General features: G+C 37.7%; 1 protein-coding gene across 4 annotated transcripts in view; it reads left to right on the top strand.

Annotated features, from left to right (window-relative positions):
• Positions 1-22,354, top strand: part of ANKIB1 (ankyrin repeat and IBR domain containing 1) — a 141,854-nt gene that overhangs the window by 42,051 nt on the left and 77,449 nt on the right. For all 4 annotated transcript variants that reach the window (XM_020987423.2, XM_020987420.2, XM_078151787.1 and 1 more), the window contains one exon: positions 11,041-11,341. In XM_020987423.2, the coding sequence (XP_020843082.1) occupies positions 11,041-11,341 (301 nt within the window). The remainder of the gene's footprint in view (positions 1-11,040; positions 11,342-22,354) is intronic.

Here is a 22,354-nt window from a genome sequence, read left to right as displayed (position 1 = left end):
CTAAGACAGTGTTAGGGAGAAGTCTGTTAAGGAAGGCATGAGATCAAGCTGTTGTAGGTCCTCCCTTAAGCTTGTCTTGGGATTTTATGTCCTGTTAGATCCTAGGAAGCCCATCTCACAGCAGGCAGAAGAATAGGAAACCAGTTAAGAGGTAAGGAATGACTGTGGTGCCCAAGATGGAAGAAGTCTTATGCCCAGCAGGTAGCTTGGTGCTGGCAATGGTCCTTGGAATCCAGGGAAAGCTAATAGACAGTTGGGCCCACCCTGGTACATAGAAGGTAGGTGCTTAATAAATGCTTATTAATTTATTTTTTCTTAAGTTTCACTTTTCATTGTTAAGCATATTTGTCTGCATTATGAAACTATAGATATACCTGCCCTCTTCCCTCCCCCCCTCCAAAGTCCTGATTTTGCAAGTAATGATAATAAACTGGGCTTTGAATGATGGTGGCTAATTTATGGATTGTCACTTACCTACACTTGATTGCTAGAATTCTAGGGTTAGAAGACTTGAGCACATTACTTTGATTATAACCAGCTACCTTGTTAAAGTGTGTGGTTTTAGCTGAATAATATATAGGAATGTATATATTTGTTTGTTCCTCATTAAAATGAATAGTTCAGTCAAAAAGCATTTTGGGGGGGGGCTTGGAAGCAGGTATTTATTGGTTATTAATATTGGTTTAAAATACCATTTCTTTTCTTTCACTTATTTTTTTATTTATGTAAGTCTTTCCAGGTTTTTCTGAAGCCTGCCTGCTCATCATTTCTTTTTTTTTTTCTGAGTAATTAATCATTTTATTAATAATGTTGGAATTTCCTTTTTAAAAAATTTTTAAATTTTATTTTGCTTCACTTTGTAAACTTTTGAGTTTTAAATTTTTCTCCCCTTTCCTCCCCACCTCCCTCCCCAAGACAGCATGCAATCTGATAAAGGCTATGCATATACATTCCTATTAAACATATTTTCACATTAGTGATGTTGTAAGGAAGAATTAGAACCAATAGGAGGAACTACCAGAAAGAGGAAACAAAACACAACAGAAGGAAAAAATAGCCAATAGTATGCTTCAGTCTGCATTCAAACTCCATAGTTCTTTCTCTGGATGTGGAGAGCATTTTCCATCATGAGACCTTTGGAGATGTCTTAGATCCTTGTGTTGCTGAGAAGGGTTAAGTCTATCAATATTAGTCATCATACAACCTGGCTGTTACTATGTACAACATTCTCCTGGTTCTGCTCACTTTGCTGAGCATCAGACCATACAAGTCTTTCCAGGTTTTTCTGAAGTCTGCCGGCTCATCATTTCTTATAGCACAATAGTATTCCATTACATTCATATACCACAACTTCTTCAGCCATTTCCCAGTTGATGGGCATCCCATCAATTTCCAATTCTTGGCCACCACAAAAAGAACTGCTATAAATATTTTTGTACATGTGGGTTCTTTTCCCATTTTTATGATCTCTTTGGGATACAGCCATAGAAGTGCTATTGCTGGGTCAAAGGGTATGCATATTTTTGGTTTTTGATTGAGAATATTTAATTTGTTCTTCTATTTTTTTTAGTTGCATGCCCAATTCCTTGATCTCCTCTTTATCTGTTTTCTTCATGTAAGCATTTAGAGATATAATACTTCCCCCAAGAACTGTTTTCATTGTATCCCGTAAGTTTTGGTATGTTGTCTCATTATTGTCATTCTCTTGAATGAAATTATCGATTGTTTCTATGATTTGTTGTTTGACCCATTCATTCTTTAGGATTAGATTATTTAGTTTCCAATTTTTTTTTAGTATATCTTTCCATGGCCCATTTTTATTGTATCATGATCTGAAAAGGATGCATTTAATATTTCTGCCTTTCTACATTGGATTGTGAGGTTTTTATGCCCTATTACATGGTCAGTTTTTGTGTATGTGCCATGTACCACCGAGAAAAATGTATATTCCTTTCTATCCACATTCAGTTTTCTTCAGAGATCTACCATATCTAACTTTTCTAAAATTCTGTTCACCTCCTTAACTTCTTTCTTGTTTATTTTGTGGTTAAATTTAACTAGCTTAGAGAGGGAGAGGTTGAGGTCCCCCACCCACGTAGTTTTGCTGTCTATTTCTTCCTGTAACTCCCTGAACTTCATATATGTTTAGGAATGATAGTACTTCATTGTCTATGGTGCCTTTTAGTAGGATGTAGTTTCCTTCCTCATCTCTTTTGATAGGATCTATGTTTGCTTTTGCTTTGTCTGAGATCAGGATTGCTACCCCTGCTTTTTTTTTTTTTACTTCAGCTGAAGCATAATATATTCTACTCCAGCCTTTTACCTTTACCCTGTGTGTGTCCCTCTGTTTCAAATGTGTTTCCTCTAAACAAATATCTTGTAGGATTAAGTTTTTTAATCCATTCTGATATCTGCTTTTATGGGAGAATTCATCCCATTCGTATTCACAGTTATGATTACTATCTGTGTCTTTCTTTCTATCCTATTTCCCCCATTTATGCTTTTCTTTCTCCTTTCTCTCTTTCCCTCCTCGCCAGTGTTTTGCTTTTGACTGCCACCTCCCTCAGTCCCGTCTCCCTTCTTTTAGCCCCTTCCCTTTTCTTCCCCTTTACCCTTACTACTTCTTCCCTTCCTTCTATCCCTACTCAATTTTCTTTCCCCTTTTCCCTCCTGCTTGCCTATAGGGCAAGTAAGATTTCTATACCTAACTGATTATGTTATTCCCTCCTTGAGCCAAATCTGATGACAGTAGGGTTCAAACAATGCTCATCTTCCTCCCTTCTTTCCCTCTACTGTTATAGGTTTTTGTGCCTTTTCCTCTAATTTACTGTAAATTATCCTTGTAATTTAAATCCTGTAACTGTAATTTACCCTTTTCTGCCTCCTTTCCTTTTCTGCCAGTATAATCCCTTAGTTAGATCAGATTAATCCACTTACTTGTATCCATTTAACCCACTTAATTATGTTTTTTTTATCATTACATCAAAGTCAACTTATACCCACCCCCTCTGTGTTTACCCCTTTAAAATGGTGTAATAACAGTACCATTCTCAAGAATTATGAATGTCATCTTCCCTTGTAGGGATGTAAACAGTTTGCCCTTATTAATAACATGTTGTTGGTTTTTTCTGTCCTGTTTACCTTTTTATATCTTCTTTTGAGTCTTGTATTTGAAGATCAAATTTTCTGTTGCTGTGGTCTTTGATTTGGAAGTCCCCTACTTCATTGAATGACCATCTCCTCCCCTGAACAGTTATGCTCATTTTCACTGGGTAGTTGATCCTTGGTTGTAATCCAGGCCCTTTTACCTTATGGAATATCGAATTCCACGCCCTACGATCTTTTAATGTAGAAGCTGCAAGGTCCTGTGTAATCCTGACTGTGGTTCCATGATATTTAAATTGTTTCTTTCTGCCTGCTTGCAATATTTTCTCTTCTCCCTGACAATTTTGGAATTTGGCCACTATGTTCCTGGGCATTTTCAGTTTGGGATCTCTTTCAGAAAGTGATCGGTGGATTCTTTCTATGGATATTTTACCCTCTGGTTCTAGGACCTCAGGGCAGTTTTCCTTGATGATTTCCTGAAAGATGCTGTCCAGGCTCTTTTTTTCATTGTGGTTTTCAGTTAGACCAATAATTTTTAACTTGTCTCTCCTGAATCTATTTTTCAGATCAGTTGTTTTACCCAAGAGGTATTTTACGTTTTCGTCTATTTCTTAATTCTTTTGTTTGTGTTTGACTGATTCTTGCTCTCTCATAGAGTCATTAGCTTCCATTTGCCTGACTATAATTTTTAACACATTGTCTTCTGTCAGATTTTGTACCTCCTTTTCCATCTGGCCCATTTTATTTTTTAAGGAGTCTCCTCAGTGAGTTTTTGTGTCTCCTTTTCCGTTTGGCCAATTTTTTTTTTTTGCCAATTCTGCTTTTTAAGGAGTTGTTTTCTTCAGTGTACTTTTTCCAGTTGGTCAGTTTTGTATTTTTTAGGGACTTATTTTCTACAGTTAATTTTTGTTCTTACTTTTCCAAGCTATTGAGTCTCTCTTGTATACCTCTCATTTCTTTTCCCGATTTTTCTTCCACCTCTCTTATTTGACTTTTAAAATTCTTCTTGAGCTCTTCCAAGAAGGCTTTTTGGGCTTCAGACCAGTTCATTTTCCCTTTTGAGGTTTCAGATGTGGGTTTCTTGACAGTGTTGTCCTCTTCAGAATTTCTGCTTTGATCTTCACTATCCCCATAATAGGAATCTGTTTTATGTCTCTTTTTGCTCATGGTGTTTGCTTATTTCCTGGCCTTTAAAAAAATTAAGCACTCTTGCTGGGGGAGCAGGGAGCACTGACCCAAGCTTCTTATACTGGGAGTGTGGGGCCTTAGATGCTGGCGGTTGGAAGCTGTAGAGTTCTGGCAGCTTCCCTGGTGTTGGGCTGGAATCAGCAGCACTGCACCTCTAGGTATAGGGGTGAGGAGTCTGGCCTCTGGAGGTTGCCTGCTCGCCTGGGCCTTTCACTTTCTTTGGCTTCTGGCAGGTGGATGTTTTGCTGCTGCAGGATGTTTCTCCACCTGGGGCTTTTTCCCTCTTGGAGTTGTGCTTCCCAGAGTTCTGCTGAGGCACTGGGAGACTTGGCTGCCCGAGAAAGCCATGGTGTGTGGTGGTTTTCTGAGCCGGTTTCCACTTATGCCCTTACTGAGGACTCGGGGGGTCCTAGTGTTGGTGCTTGCCTGCTGTACCACCTGCGGGGTTCAGGATCTCCTCCTCCTATGCTGAGGTGGGGCTTTCCGCTAGCCTGTTCCCCCTCCTTCAGGGTAAGAGGGGCCTTTCCTGTGGATTCCTCCAGCTTGGTACAGGACTGCTTTACCCCATCTTTCTCCTGTTTCAGCTGTTCCAGGGTTTTTCCTGGGGTGACATTTTCTGGGTTTTCAGAGGTCAATAAGGGACGATAAGAGCAACTTCTTATTCCGCCATCTTGGCTCCTGGAAGCAGAACTCCAAAAAGCATTTTTTAAACACCTAGTTTGTGCCGGGCATTGGGGCTATGGAGACAAAAATGAAACAATTTTTGTTCTGTTACAGCTTTTACCTTGTGTGACACCATCCCTCCTCTTTACATCTGACTATACCTTCATCTATACCTCATGACTCACTGATCCTAGAGGAGTCATCATACTCCTTGCCGTGCTTCCATCCTTCCTTGCCAGTTTCACATTCTCTCTTTACCAGCCTCATTCAACAACCCATTTCAGTTTTCGTCCTGTATCAAAATGTTCCTTGTGAATCTAGAAATTCTTGCTGGGGCAGGTAGGTGGCACAGTAGATAAAGCGCCAGACCTGGAGTCAGGAAGACTCATCTTCCTGAGTTCAAATCTAGTCTCAGACATTTGCTTAGTTGTCTGACCCTGGGCAAGTCACTTAACCCTGTTGGCCTCAGTTACCTCATTTGTCAGATGAGTTGGAGAAGGCAATGGCAAACCACTCCATTGTCTTTGCCAAGAAAATCCCAAATTGGGGAGTCAGATGTAACTTAAAATAAAACTGAACTGAGGGATTCTGTAGTGAAAGTGAGAAGGGAGTGCTTTGCAGACATTGGTGGTGGGGGTAGGAAGAGGGTGGTCACAGGCATTTATTTAGTGCCTACTGTACTACAAATGAAAAAGCATGGAGATCATAGATGAAATATTGTGTGTTATTATGAGATGGGTGAATATGTATATGGGAATGAAATGTAATAAATTTGGGGGCAGCTAGGTGGCACAGTGGATAGAGCACCAGCCGTGAAGTCAGGAGGACCTGAGTTCAAATGTGGCCTCAGACCAAACATGACACTTAACTAGCTGTGTGACCCTGGGCAAGTCACTTAACCCCAATTGCCTAAAAATAAAAAATAAAAAATAAAATGTAATAAATTTGGAAGAGTAGGTTGAAGCCCATATGTGAAGTATTTTACATGGTAAAGAATATCTTATTTATTCTCAAGAGTTAATGAATCACTAAATAGAATAACCCATAAATTCACATTTTTTTTGCATTTAAAAATACCACATGGGATTTTGTTATTGAGAGTGTCATCAAGTGCATACCTTTTCCTTCTTGAAGAATGCATCATTCTTTCCTTGATGTATTGTTATTTTCTAGCGTAAGTTTTTAAAATTTCCTAGAGATAGGATGTTGTTCAACCTCCTACAGTTACCAGTTCCATCTGTCTATGTTGTTAGGAAATGTCCCCTTATAATTAATCTAAACCATAACTTGATATAGTCTAGGGGCAGGGGAAATATTGTTGGATTTAGAGTTTGAAAACCTGGATTTGAATCCCTGCTTCTGTTTCTTACCACCTGAGTTTCTTTGGGCGAGATACTAAACCTCTTTGGGCCTTACCTTCCTCTAAAATAAGCACGCACAACAAAAGGCTCACCAAAAGATTTGGGGCGGTTTGTGAAAAATGTAGAGGATGTGAAAGAAAGTGAAGATGTAACCAGTGCTATGTCCATACCCAGCTTAACCTGCCTTCCACTAGTCACTATTGTGCCCTTCATGTAACTTGGGTAAGTTGCCACTCCTCACTCTCTCCTGTTTTCTATCTGTGGCCTGAAGAAGTTAAGCCTACTTTAATTTTGGCCCCTATCTACTGCCAGTTTGTGCAGGTCTGCTCTAAAAATAGGCTTGGAGGTACAGGATGTAATCTTTAAAGGACCCTTTTAAGGATGAAAATCTTTAAAATTTTGTTCCTGTAATCCTTTTCATGGCATTTGAAGCCTGTTTATTTTTCTTTGCTCAGTGATGCTCACCATTTCTATATTCAAACCCTTAATAATCTGGACTTGAAGACAGCTCATTTGCATCATAATGGCCTCTTCCTCAGACTAAACAACTCTTATCTCCCTTATTCTAGTGTTATTTACCCTTAATATTCCTTATTGTTACTTTATATGGATTTAGACTCAGTACATAATGAATTATAAACCCCATCGTTTTAAATTAATAATCACGATTGGAACAAATAATCTTGGTTACTACCTCTAGGATGTTCTGTTTAGTGCTACATAAAATATAGATATGTCTTTGACATTAAATATATAATTGCCTAAAGTCCCAATCAAGATTTATATTGATGACTGAGGGTTTTTTACCATATATGCCAACATGGTTATATTGAGTACAACTTGGAAACTTCTTCAGAATTTTATTCCATGCTTGATTTTCTTCCTTTCCCACATGAGAATTTTAACAGCCACTTTTTCCTTAATCATACATTGACATACTTTATTGTGTTTAATCTGGCCTGATTTCTGCGCCTGGTAGTCATGTTGATTTTACCATTCTGTTGCATGTGACCCATTGTCGCAAAGCTTCTCAGGTCTGTGTATGATATCAGTATGAATTGACTGACTCTGTTTAATATAAATTTGATTACTGACTCCTGAGTAGTGTGGAGGACAAGACTGGACTTGATCCTTCATGATTTGTCCCTGCTGAAGTAGATACATAAAGCCGTTAGACCCCTTGTTTTTCTCTTCACTGGTAGTGTGGCAACAGCAACAGTGGTTCCATCTCTTCAGGCATAGCAGGCAGTCTGCAGTTGTTTCTGCTAGAAAGTGAATCCTCCTGCAACAGTATTGATTAGTAGGATTAAATATCTATCCTTCCCACCCCTCCACACACAATATTTTATGAGTACTTTCTTTCAGTGAAGGTAGAGTTGACATTAAAACAGTCCATCTGAAAGTTCATTGGCTTATAAATTTAGAACTGGAAAGGGCCTTAAAAATTACCTGGTTCCAACTTTTTCATTTTACAGATGAGGAAATTTAGCAAGCTAAAACAAGTAGAAAAAAATTGTAAAGTCATTCTCATTAGGAATGGTAGATGGCCATCAGAAACTAAGCCATTGTTTGGAAACTGGTGTTCCTTAATTGTGTTCTATGGCAAAAGTTCTTCAAATAATTGAATCATAGATTTAGAGAGGAATGAATACTTAGAAGTAGTCTAGTCCATTTCCTATTTTACAGATCCTTCTTGTATTTGACAAGTTTCTGAATTATTGGAAACCCTTTCTATTTTGAAACAGTATATTTGTTGTTTTGTTGATTGTCTTAGACTTAAGTGAAAGAGAAAATGTTAATAATGCAGATTGAACTTAAAGATGTCCTAATTATGGTATTCCCTGACTCCTCTTCCCCAATCTTGGTTCATTGTTAAACATTTACCATCATACCTTTGACCTCAACCCAGTCCTCAGGTCTCACAAATTTCCACTGTGCCTGCTGGAATGCTGTTCCATAATTAACAAGCTTTCTTTCCCACTCCTTCCTTCTTTCATCACTCTCTGAAACCAGGCCCTCTCCTGATGTCCCTGCTTCTATTGCTAGCCTTTTTAGTACAGGCTGCATTTTTTTTTAACAGGCTGCATTTTCACAACTCTTTTTCCCACCCCTCACGCCCTGCATTCATTGGTCATGGTGGGACAGTTGGAATATTCCTTGCTCCTCATTGTCAGTTCTAGGCTTTTCCTCTGTCACCATCACTCACTATCTTGAGGTTCATGATAGGCAAATTTGTCACCTCCAGAACCTGGTATCTATTATCTATCAGCATCCTGGGATAATCTCCTTTCCTTAATTAGTTCAGTGCCTGGTTTACAATTCTTTTTTTTTTTTTAATAGTTCTTTTCTTGATCCCAACTTTTGCACTCATATCAAGGGAATCCAAAACATATATATATATATATATATATATATATATATATATGTATATATGTATATATGTATATATTGAAAACCTCTCAAATACCCTAACTTTTTGTTTCTCAGTCTGTTCACTTTCCATGACCCACTTCTCCAGCCTACCTCAGTTACACACAGATATTTGTGTCTTGATCTTGCCGTCACCTATAAGCGTTCCATCTCCATGTTCCTAAACTTGAAAAATCCTTATTTGATCACACTCTTTTCATCATTACATTTTGCCCTGTCACTCTTTTCTTCATACTTACCATGATCTCCATTCTTAACACCTTCTCAGTTCTTTCCTAAGTTATTACTCCTCTATTGTCTGTACTTTGCTTTTTTCCCCCCTTTCTCTATCACTTGGTGAACCAGTTCAATCCTACACCTTAATAATGCAGATCAGCATTTAGTAGGTGTCAGATATTGGCCATGAATCCAGCATTGCCCTTCTTTCCTTTTTATCTCACAGTTTCTATTCAGTTTCACAATTTACTAACTATTCTTCACTTTCTATTTATGAATTTCTTCAAGCTAGAGGCATCGTTCAGATATAAATAGGACTATAATTTTTTTTCATAGTCTAATCACCAGTTTAAACTTAACTTTGTCATGCCAGTGCAAGGTCAGCTTAGCTTCTGACAAGAGACCTAGAGCTTCCAGCATTGCCCTAGTTGCTAGCATTTCTTATTTTAAGTAGATACTTAGAAAATCTATTGTCTATTACTGCTATTAGAAAATAACATCAAAAGTTTAGCTTTCTGAGCTAAATAAACTTTTCCTGATTATTAAGAAGTACCTATGGTATGGTATCTCCTTCAATTAGGTAGCTAGGTGGCATAATAGGCAAGAGCTGGGCCTGGAGTCAGGAAGACCTGAGTTCAAATTCTGTCTCAGATACTTACTAGCTGTGTGACATTGCGCAAGTCATTTAACCTCTGTTGCCTGTTTCTTCATCTGTAAAGTGAAGATAATAATAGTCCTCAGACTTGCTTAGAGGATCCCATGAGATGAAAATTGTAAAGCATTTAGTACAGTGCCTGGCACATGTAAGTGGTGCATAAATGTTAGCTATGATGATGATGACGACAAGTTGTCCTCCTTCAGTCAATCCAGGGGTTTTGGTGTTCAACTATTTATTTGTTCTAAGTATCACTGAGTTGATTTTTAGACCCCTGGGTCTTGATAACCTGTAATTTCTCTAATACTCTATTGATGAGTCTTGATGTAGGGATAGTAATTAGCTTTAAATTGACCTTTATTTACAAAATCTGTCATCCTTTGATTTCTTTTATAGAGAATATTTGTATATTTTTCTGTCTCACTTTAGATGACAAGGTTCACTTCATTGTGTGCTCTTTCGGGGTAATGTTTGGACTGAAAGGATGATAAAATATTTTGCAGAAGCTGTTTTATTGAATGTTGAAGGTTTGTTTGTTTGTTTTAATTGTAGAAGAATTATCTTAGAGGTATAAATGTTATATAGAGATCTGCATATCAGAAGATAAAATGGACCTATCTTTCAGATGCCAAGTAATGCCTGAAATACTTTGTCCAAATCTGGAGAATCATTTAGATACATTTGCTCCAGTGAGCAACAAATTCCCAAATAGGAACACGCTTTTTCTTTTAGAAGTTATCAGAGTCCATGTTTCATTAATAACTTCTAATGGACTCATTGTTTGCTTTATTTTATTTGCCTTGCTAGTATAGCTTACTTTTCCAAATATATTGACTTTAAATGGCTCTCTTGTAAGTTATTTTCTGGGGCATTAATGATCACATTTCAGGAAACAGTATTAGCTACAAACTCAGATAATCAGATGCAGTATAAATGTCTACCATAGTGCCAAAGCCTGTCTAATGACCCTAACTTATGCAAGTATTTTCAAACGTAAGAATACAATCTCAGTTTCATGTAGTTGTATCTTTCCTCAGCCTAATAACATTTTCATCACTCCTTTGGCAAATAAATATTTATCAAAGAGAAACACAACTGAAGCAAAAAAAAAAAAGGAAAGAAAATATGTTTGAAGATCTTTATGTGATTGAAGTTTTAATCAGAAAAGTACCTATTGTCCCAGTAATTATTGAACTGTTATATGTAGTAAAACTTTGTTATTACATAAATTTTTGTAATATTTTCCGTGCTAAATAGTTTATCTACTAACCAATAATGAATCATATGCTTTAAAATGGGTATCTGATTTGAGGCCTGAGAACATTTATCCCTTTGAATATAACATGTATATTACACAAGAAGAAAAAAATAAAAGGCTAAATGCTTACTAGCTCTTGTGCTTTTCCCCCTTTGTCATTATAGGACCTTTCTTTTTGTTAGAGATGGAAATCCAAATAAGCGGAATGTGCACAATGAAACATCTATGCACCTGTTGTGTATGGGGCCTCAAATTATGATCTCAGAGGGAGCCCTTCATCCTCGCTTGGCACGTCCCTCTGAAGATGACTTCAGAAGAGCAGATTGTCTCCGGATGATCTTAAAATGGAAAGGAGCGAAGCTTGACCAAGGCGAATATGAAAGAGCAGCCATTGATGCTGTTGATAACAAAAAAAACACACCTTTGCACTATGCTGCTGCCTCAGGGATGAAAACCTGTGTAGAGGTAAAACTTTAGATGCTTGTGCATCCATTCTCTATGGCCAGATGTGTGGCAAGTTCATGTCCATCAATTGCCAGCATGTTAAAGAGTTTTACTTGTCTTGAGGTTAATGGAAAGAACTTTGATTTTGGAGTCAGAAGACCTCAATCCTGCCTCTGATATTTACTAGCTTGCTCATTTCTTTAGGAAAATGGCTTTCTCCCCACCTCCAGGGCGTAGTACCAAAGACACCCACAGTGTACAGGACTTAGAGGAAAGGAATTGGAAACAAAATGTACTGTCACGCCATCTTTCTTCCTGTGTTATTAACATACTGGGAGAAAGAGACATGCTTATATTAGACAAGCTTCCCTAGAAACCTTAACATTAAAGACATATTTTTGTCAAACTCTAGAGATTTATCTGGATGTAAATCTTTCTGTATAAACAGCTAAAACCACAAAAGGACAGTATAGTTGTGACTTAACTATACACTGGCAGAAGTCACTGCTTTATTGTAAATTCAGCACTTCATATATATCTACCAGAGTAACAGTAGTGTCGTAGAGGCCCTTTCCCAGGTATGATTCTGATAAAATTTGGCTGCTACCGGTTCCTTTGCTTTCTCCAGCCATAGTGTGGACACATATTTGCTAGGAGCAAAAATCTTTTTGTAAATCTTAAAATGTTAGAATGCTGGGGAGACAAAGAGGAAATGAAAAACACCCGACCCAAGGAGCTTACCTTCTGCTGCAGGATACAACATTTATGAAGATTAGTAAATGCAAGGTAATTTGAAGAGGGGGAGAAATTCACCAGGAGATTAACAGCATCATCAAGCTTTTATTAAGCACTCACTCCATGCCAGGCATGGTGGTAAGTGCCAAGAATACAAAGAAAGCAAAAATCATCCCTTCCTTCCAGTAGGACGCATTCTTCAGGAGATAGTATGCACAACATTGGGTCCGTATAAGATATTTTCAGGGTAAGTTGGAGATAAGATTAGTAAAGGCTTCCCCTGAATAAGGCACCTGAGTTGTACCTTAAAGGAAATGTAGTAATTGAAGAGGGGCTAAATGACAGTGGAGTGCGTTTCTTGCAAGAAGATCTCATCTTGTTTGGTAGGTAGGAGATAAAACCTAGGCAAAAGGATTTATGGGAAAAGTGACAAAAGTAAAAAAGTATTTACAAAAGTAACATTCTGGAAGCAGGAGATGGAGTGTTCAGTTCCGAAAACAGCAAGTAGTCCAGTTTAGATGGATTCAAAAAAAGGGAGAGTAACACAGAATGGATAGAGAATCAAAGAGCTTAAGTGCCAGGCTTAGAAAGGTTTGTCTTCTATGTGAGAGACGGTGCTTGCGCAGGGAATGGCATAGTCTGGCCTGTAATTGAGGACAGGTAACACTGAGTGGAAAGGTAGATCAATTAGGCTTGTTCAGACTAGAAGTGTGATAAGACCCTCAGCAAAGGTGGTAGCCTTATATGCTGTAGGCGATAAAAACAGACATTAGAGGAGGCAGAACAAACAAAACATGACAGCTGATTGGATATAGGGGATGAGGGCAAGTGAAGAGTAGAGGACGACTTTAAGGTTTTGGCTTCAGGTGATGAAGAATGGTGAGATTATAACCAACAGAAGTTCTCCTAACTTCTGGCATAGGCCAGAGAGAATAGGGTAAAACGCAGAAGTTTGTGACAGAGATGCAGCTTTAATTGAACTTAAAACACAGTGGTATCTCTACCTAGACCTTTTAGAAAATGCTTTTCCCTCAGCCATCCCAGAGATTGTTACATAGCCAAGTGTTTAAGTAAGATTCTTCCCCAGGGACATAAACACATACTTAAAGCTACCCAGGTAACCAGATTCCCTAAAGTTACCCTGCTCTGCCACAAAGCATCTCACCTGGGTCTCTGGTTCTCTCCCTTTGTAACATAGTCAGTTTGCAGGATTGAAGACCAGTTTAGTAAACACTCATTCAGAAGCCTGGGCCTAGCTCTGTTTTCATATTTTAGTTGTTTTAAAAAGACTCTGAACTTAATAAACAATAAATAAAACCTGAGCTTTCTTTTTATAAGCTTGTTTTTATAGGCAACCAACAAGAGAGAAAAACTAGTATCCTTACCAATTATGTTGGCAATAAGTATTGTCTTTCCACACCACATATCAATTTCTATGTCTTCCTGTTTTGGTGACCAACAGTATTGGTTTATAGAATTCATTCAGATATGCTGGATTCAGATAAAGTGTGCTTCAGTTTTTGTTTGAGTTTTCCATTAATATAACTAAAAAATGGGAGCAGCATTCTTTTCAAAAAGATTTCTGGCTTTTTCTTTGCAAGCTTCTCAGTTGAGAAAGACAGTTGCCTTCTTCTTTTGTGCATTGGAAAGAATGAGTTGATTTTCCAATACCTGAGCTTCTTGACTAGCCACTCTCCTTAGTGTTTCCTATTATGTTGCTATGGTTTTATTATTTGTTTTAAAATGTGCTGTTTTTAAGTAGATTTTAATATCCTTTGCTTTTACATGGTCTAGATTTACTTCTGTATGCCTACTTTTAAAACATATATTCCTAAGGGCATTAATAATTTCCTATGAATTGTTTTTAATTTCACCTTATGTGATCTGTAACAGCAAAGACCCAGGCCCAGTCAACATGATCTACAAGTGCTTCAGTGGATGAATGAAAAAGCATTTGTGCCCAGGCACTGTGCTATGTGCAGATAGTACAAATACAAAAAGGAGAAGTCTCTACCCTTAAGGCACTTAAATCTTAATTGAAGAAAAACAGTGAATACAGGATAGTGGTAGCTAGAATAGATGTTTTAGTCTTGAAAGTCACAGGGATGATGAGTGGAATCATAGGGAAATTGACATGCCCTTTCCAGAAATGGTTGTATTGAATTGACAGTTGTTCCCAGAGCAGGAGGAGGAAAGCCGGGTAAATGATAACTAATAGATAACTAGAGAAGATGAATTCAAATCATACCCATTTAAACAAACTATACTCTAATAAAAATTACTGAAGTAAAGACGACTTTGGCTAGCATTCTTTTTTATGATAGTTTAACTGATACATGATTCACCACAATAAGATGGTTGAAAAAGCCTAGAAAACATCTCATCCGACAGAAACTGGATCCCTGCAAGGTACAGGATCACCACCAAGGACAGCTCTTCTTTAGCAGAGAAGCTTATTTGCAAAACATTGTGGAAGAGGATAATGGAAAATTAAAAGCAGTTTTGCTTTATAAGAGAAAAATAAGCAGTTGAAGAGAAAATTTGCTTGAAGAGAATCTGGCATAATATATCAACTAAACCAAATCATCCTGAAAAGCTGTATTAATGCAAAGAGGACAGCATGTGAGCTGAAACACAAATTGATTTCTTTTCATTGGTGATGATAGTGACATTATTATAACTATTTTACAAAGTGATAAGATATTAATGTATTTAGGAAGCTGACACTGACCATATAGACAGAAGAAATCTGTGTTACACATGCTCCAGGATCAGTTTTTTTGTTGTTTTTGTTTTTTAGGCAATTGGGTTAAGTGACTTGCCCAGGGTCATACAGCTAGTAAGTGCCAAGTGTTTGGTCTGAGGCCAGATTTGAACTCAGGTCCTCCTGACTTCAGGGCTGGTGGTCTATGAACTGCACCACCTAGCTGCCCCCCAGGATCAGTTTTCAACTTATCTGAAGAACAGATTTCAGAAGAACAAAGAGTTCACAGATGTGCATAGTGATGTATTCTTTTTTAAATTTTTTTTAGCGATGCGTTTTTAAGATAATCTAAAACAGAAGATTCCAAAAGAATAAAAAAGATCACAATTCTTTTATATATGAGCATGAAGAACATAGCAGTTACCATTATATGCCTGCTTTTTCGTTTCTGTAACATTTTATGAGAATAATATACACAGAAGCCAATATATTGATTTATTTTGCTTTGTTATGTTTATTTGGTATAAAGAGAATTTCTGTTTTGGGGAGGGTGGAGAAAGTAGGTTTGTTTAGTGAATAGCCAAGTTAATAGTCTTTAAATTATTTCACAACTCTTTTGTTGCCTGTATTAAAAGTTCAGTAGTTTATTTCCCCCCTTTTGTGACATTTCCAGCAAATCCTTCTGTATAGTCTTCGTTCCTCACTCAAACCTGGATAATGGGAGCTTCTTCCAAAGTTATTCTTAGATAATTGAGACTTCCCCAAAAGGCTAATCAGGAGTGCAGAAAGACTCCTGTGAACTCAGCCACCAGATCCTTGACTAAGCCGGCATTTCCTGGTCCTTTGAGACAGATCAGAGATAGGCTACTTCAGAAGACAACCTCAAGTGCAGCCCAGCTTCAGATCACACCTGTGGCCGAAGAGTCACTGCCATGTGCCATCTGCAAACTTAGGAATCTCACCTTCAGTCTGTTTTCATAAGTAAGTTAGACGTTGAACTCTGCTTCCACTTCCTAGTTTTGTAGTGGCACCGTTTAACCATATAACCAGCTGTTTTTAGAGCATCGCAGCTAATGTTGGCAAATGAGCAGGAGAAACTGATTACCTCTGTAGCCTCTGATATGACAGAAAGGATTCAACCTTTAGACAGGGGTTGGATTAAATGACCTCTATAATTTCTTCCATCTCTAAGATTTTTGAATTAGGAAAAAAAAATTTAAGATCACTTATTCCCCCTCCTCCACTAATATACACCAAATAACCCAGAGGGCAACATTGTGTTTAAATATAGTGCAGCATATTATCAGCAATGACTTATACCCAAGAGTTAGCGTTAAAAACAACATGGAAGACATAGATGACAGGAAAAGTAGGTAGGCTGGACCTCTGGCTGATTAACAAATTAACAAACTAATAGTCCTAACTATCTCTACTTATTAAGTGTTTCTCTGGGAGAAATACATATAAAAAATGCCCAGAATGAAACAGCATGGAGGGTTGTAGGCTGTACTGTGATAGGAACAGCCACATGGAATGAGATCATAGATCATTGAAAGGACTCGTGATAGATTTCATCTCACAGGGTACATGAAATCTTGGACCAGTATGCAGTGATTTGATGCCTGACTTGGTAATAATCAACCCCTTTAATAACTTTTATAACACTTTATCGTATTCATTTATACTTCAAAAGTCCTAGACTGTAAAACTGTATTGTTTATTTTTTTGTATTTTCAGTATGCAATGTAAGTGACTAATGAAACTTTCCTCAGGGAAACTCAGTGTGGTGCGTGGTAGGTCCATTCTAAAATAATTGTCTCACATGCTGATATACCCTATCGACTAGGCACAAAAGCACATAGTGCCTCCCTTTCTGCTTTACCTACAGGTATATCACGTCACAAGATGAAGTTACATGAGAAGCAGATTTAAGAGACTGCTTTTCAGTGCTGTTCTCTTCAAAGAACATCTTTGGCTATATGTAAATTGCTTTTGGTAGGACCTTATAAATTAATTACCTTAGCTACCTTTAAACTAATTGTTGATCACAGAGATCATTTCAGCCTACCTTATGAACAAATTGCCCTTATGTAGCACTTCATAAACTATAGTATGTACTTTTCCTCAGAATTCTTGAAATCTTCTGCACTTAGCAGTAAATATAATTTGATGTTATAGCTTGTTAAACTGAGTTTTTGCAAAGAAAGCATGTGTGTGTTCATACATGTGTATGTGTATGCAAACATTGGTTTTCAGATTCCTTGTGACCACCTATGAAATATGACCTGTTATGTAACATTCACAGCATCTTTGGGATGGAAGAAATCTTGAGACATTCCACACATCTTCAGACAGTGCCAAAGTCTTTTACTGAAAAAAAGATGGTAAAGGCTCAGGACCTGTCAGATCTGTCATGACTGGTCACATCATTTGTTGGCTTTTATTTAGTCAACTTCCCTCGTTCTTACTCCATTTTGTTGGTCTACAGATAATCTCACCAACTCTCACCATACCTGATCAGACTAGCTATTTATTGATGATGAAAAATGGAAACTAGATCAAGAAATAGACATGGACTCTGATAAACCACTGCCTAGTTTCATAACAGCAACAGAGAATTTAGAAAATTCTTTAGCTCTCAAATACCTGATCTCTTTTTGAAGCACAAAAAGCAGCCAATGTTAACAGAGGTTTAGAATACAATTTTCAAGGTGTTACAGAGGACGATGGTGGACAGAGGAGCCTTAACTCAATTACCTCACAAAGCAGTGAAAAATGATAAGATAGAAACAAGGCCAAAGGAAGCTTATGAAATTTAACCATGTATTTTAAGAATCTTTTGGGGTAAAACTGGCAGGTAGACAATAAATTGACCAAAAAAAGTAACATTTGCCAGCACTTCTATAACATTCTATTTTCATAACTGATTATGAAACCATAATATTTGTGCTTATTAACACCTTAGTACCTGTGTGATCTGAGGGAGTGAAATTGCATTAAAGAAGACACAGCCAGGGAAAGCAGTTGAACCAGAACCAGATATGTAGCTGGAAAGCCATGCCAAAGGCAGCATAATTTTGAAAGCAAGAGAGGAATTGATTGTTCAAGATATCCAAATTAAAGGAACGATACTGACAGATCTCTGGCAGCAATACTAAAAAAGCATGATTAAGTTTGTAACTACAACCCACAGGCCTCTTCTGTCATTCCTGTAAATTCTTGATGAGAATGATACACACATATCCAGACCACTTAGTCACAGTTTTCTACTTGCCTGAAAGACAGAGAAAATCCAAGATCCTAATATTTCTGGTTTTGTTTTTTTTTTTTTAATTTTTGACTTACCAAATGAAAGCCTTAAAAGCTGTCTTCTAGCAAGTTGTTTCAAATGTGCTTAAGGAAAACAGGGATGAATATGTCAGACCATGGGTGTTTACCACTGTCATCAATAATGTCATTGAAATGCTTGTAGAAGATGATGTCTTCTAGATGCTCCTGTTTGCTAATAGCATCACACTAATTCCACCAAGCCTCAGCATACTACAGACCTCCTTAATGAAATCCCTGACTGACTCAACAGTTTACATTACAAAACCAGTTGGATGAAAAGTTTCTATTGTGTAGGCTATTATTTGCAATTGGATAGACAGCCCATAAGTACATGTGTACTGCTTATGAATAGTGAGCTGAACCTAGAATGAAATACAAAAAAAAGAGATTAGGTTAGATTTCATTTGGGAAGTTACAAATTGCCTTCAAGGATCCCAAGCACATCCCTGTCAGTAAATCATAACTTTTTTAACACCTGCAAATTATGCAGTGCCAGAATATCTGAAGAATTAAAATTATAGGTGACCAAAGATCTTTGGAAAGACGATGGTTGTGGTAAGGTTTCAGTGCATTACTAATGATAACTTGGGGAAGGTTGGGGGTTAGGGGGATGAGGAGGGTGGCACCCAGTGTGGCACAATTTTAAAAGGTTTACATCTAAGAAATATGTAGCATTAAAGGGCGTGGGTCAATTATACAGTGAAAACAAAGGATTGTATGCAGATAACTTGAGTGCTTCCTTGGTATTCACAAAATATTAAAATACTTAAAGACTAATCATGTAGCATGTGGATTTTCTGTTTTGTTTTTTTTGCTAGGCGGTGGGGTTAAGTGACCTGCCCAGGGTCACACAGCTAGTAAGTGTTATGTGTCTGAGGCCGGATTTGAATTCAGGGCCGGTGCTCTATCCACTGTGCCACTTAGCTGCCCCGTAGCATGTGGATTTTCTATGGAGGTGGCAGAAAAGGATTATATTTGTTGAGAAGGTATGATTGGGTTGTGGTTTGTGCTATTTGAAGGAGTGCCTACGTTGTTGGTGTAAAGTGTCCCAGAAGTCTTAGTGCAGTTTTAAGTTGGTAAAGCTTTATATTGGGGAATGTCTAAACTTTGGTACATGAATAACAGTATTACTGTTGTGTAACAAACTGAAGAATTCAGTAGCATGGGGAGGTGTGAAGTGATGCAGCATGAAATAATCAGAATCAGGAAAACTGTACTTGACTGCAACAATATAAATGGAATGAATAAATTAAAAACTGAAACTGAGTATATTAGGTAGTCATAATGATGACGTTTTGCTTTAGAAAGTTGTTAAAACTGGATCTTCCTTCCCTCTTTGCACAGACAGAAAACTATGGGTATGGAATATTTACAATACTATAAATGTATTGGTTTTGTATAGTTACTTTTTTCCTCTTAAGTTGTTATTACAAAGGAAGGTTCATTGTGTAGGGAAAGGGAACACAATATTCATATATGTGCAGATGACATAAGAACAATGAACATTAATAAAAGTAAGATAAAAAGGAAAAAGAAAGTGGATTAATAAAAAGTTCAGTGAAATTGCTCAATACATGAAAGACCCCATTTCACCTTTTTAAAAATTTGTCTTTTTAAAGCCTGGGTCTCCCTGTCTCTCCCAGTCTGGCAGTTCAGGGGATGTTTCTGGCCCTAGTGTCACTCAGCAGCGCAAGAAGCTTTGACCTGTTTTCTTTCCAGCCTGAACCAGTTCTCCCCTTCTTAGGCAACCTGGTTGCCCATGTTCTCTAGAGAGTTCCATTTATATTAATGCTGAACTTAGTATGGATAGCCAATTAGCTTAGCCCAGTATAGTTCAGAGCACCTCTGAGCTTGAGATCTGTTAGCCTCAGTCTTCTCAATAACTTCTTAATGGAATTAGAGGCATAAGCCACCACAGCAGCAAGAAAAAATTTTTTATCATTTTTTTCCTTAAATATACTCAGGTTGAGAAAGAGGTAAGATTGGAAGGAGAAAAATACTGGAGTAAATATATTGTTTTTATTCCCTTCTCTTTCCTTCCTTTTGACAGCGTGTGATACTCATTTTCTTCTCTGAAACTAGATGCTTATCACTTTTTCATTTTGTTCTTTAGGCTTCAATATCTCCAATTTAATACAATTTGTTCAGTATTATTGATGAAATAAAAGTAAAGCAGATATAGGGCTATGGGCTATAAATTTGTTCTAAACTTGTGGTCTAATTTTATTGAGAATTTAAGACTGGTTAAAACATTTCTGTTAAGCACCTACTATGTATAAATTACTGTGTTCTGTGATATGGCATATACAAATATTAATGTTACATGTATCCCTAGGATGGTGTTGGTGAAATAACACACGTAACTGTAATAGGTAGTAATAATGTAAACCTTTATAATCTAAAATACTAAATTTTGTGTTCTAAATCCCATAAAGTAGACACATGTACTGCACTGAACCTATTGTGCACAGGGATCATATAATCATGTAAGCAACTTTTAAAAAAATGTTAACGTCTGCCATATGCCAGGCACTGTTAGAGTCTGTACACAGTGGGGAAGAGGAGATAATCCCTGTGGTGCCTGTGTGACAACAGGGTTTGTAAACCAAGACCCAACTGACACAAAAGGGACTGGGCCTCCAGGAAGGCCAATTGTGAACTGTCTATGAGAGTAACTTGATATGACATTTCAAACTCCTAATAAATGCTTTCAGCATTCAAGAAGTAATCTCCTCATTACTTTTAATATCAATAATACAAGTTACCAAAATAACACCAGCCCTGCCAAAGAGTCTCCCACAAACAGGTCCCTGCTATAGGTATTAAGAGTACTGAGAAGAGAAACCTAGGGATTTTCTACTGATGTTCTATAAAGAAGCAGTAAACAAGTTGATTAAAAAAACTTTCCAAATACTTAGAAAAAAATCCAGTGAGCGCTGTAGCTTTACTGGCCTAGCATGCAGCTAAAGTCTTCTGGAATTTATCGTTAACATTTGACAGATCTTTTCAAACATTGTGCTTTACCCATTTGTTGGTGCAGTGAATGCTATGGATCACAAACAAGTTTGTCTTCCCAGTGTACTTGTAGAGGTAGAGAAGAGATTAACCCCTAAGGAGAGGAGGCCATTTGCTAGGGCCTGATTTCATGGGTTGGGGGAAGGGTTGCAGAAGCTAAAGGACATGAGAGGAAGGTCTCTGTACTGTTAAACTAGGCTAGACTGGGGTGGAAGCTCATTTTTCCCCCTCCCAAAAGCTGTTGTTAAGTCATTTCAGTTGTGTCCCACTCCTCATGACCTCATTTAGTATTTTCTTGGTAAAGATACTGAAGTAGTTTTGCTGTTTCATTCTCCAGCTCATTTTACAGATGAGGAAACTGAGGCAAACAGGGGTAAGTGGCTTGCCCGGGATTACATAGCTACTAAGTGTCTGAGGCTGGATTTGAACTTAGGTCTTCCTGACTCCAGGCCCAGCACTCAACCCATTGCACCACCCAGCTGCCCCCAGAAGCCGAACTTACCTAACACATTGAATGAGAAGAGGTATGGTATATGCAGGGGGCTTCCCAGCTCCTAGGATCATTCATATTTGCCCTTCCTTCTGGGCCAGACTTAAGCTTAGCAGGTTGGGGACCAGTGCTTTTTAACTTTATTGCTTCTCAGCGCTTAATATGATGTCTTGCATATATTAGATGTCCAGGAAATATTTATTGAATGACTGCATAGTTTTGCCAAATGATGTGCCCTTGTTATGGGTATACAAGAGGTATAATGATAGTGGTTTCTACATTTTTTTTTCATTTCTTATAGAGAACTCTAAATGAATTTCCCTCTATTTATGGAGACCAGCATGTTCTCTACAATTTGTAATCTTAGAGAGTTGCCTGTGACACACGTAAGTTATGTGATTGACCCAGAATCACATAGTGTGTCAGTGGTGGGACTTGAAATCCAAGTCTTCTTTTTCTTCTTCTTTTTTTTCTTGTGAGGCAGTTGGGGTTAAATGACTTGCCCAGAATCACACAGCTAAGTGAGTGTTATATGTCTGAGGCTGGATTTGAACTCGGGCCCTCCTGACTCCAGGGCTGGTGCTCTATCTACTGTGCCCCCCAGCTGCCCCTGAACCCCAGGTCTTTCTGACTCTGATCACAGCTATGCTGTTACCTCTCATATCTTACACATAGTAGGTTCTTAATAAATGTTTTAAAATTGGATTGAAAATTAGGATCCTTTCTTGATAATGTTAATTGCCTAGATATGTGTGTATAT

This window comes from Phascolarctos cinereus, unplaced genomic scaffold (genome assembly GCF_003287225.1).
Source record: "Phascolarctos cinereus isolate Bilbo 61053 unplaced genomic scaffold, phaCin_HiC Scaffold_1;HRSCAF=81, whole genome shotgun sequence".
NCBI classification, from domain to species: Eukaryota; Metazoa; Chordata; class Mammalia; order Diprotodontia; family Phascolarctidae; genus Phascolarctos; species Phascolarctos cinereus.
Note: the sequence above shows the minus strand (reverse complement) of the source record. Positions and strands in the feature narration are given on the sequence as shown.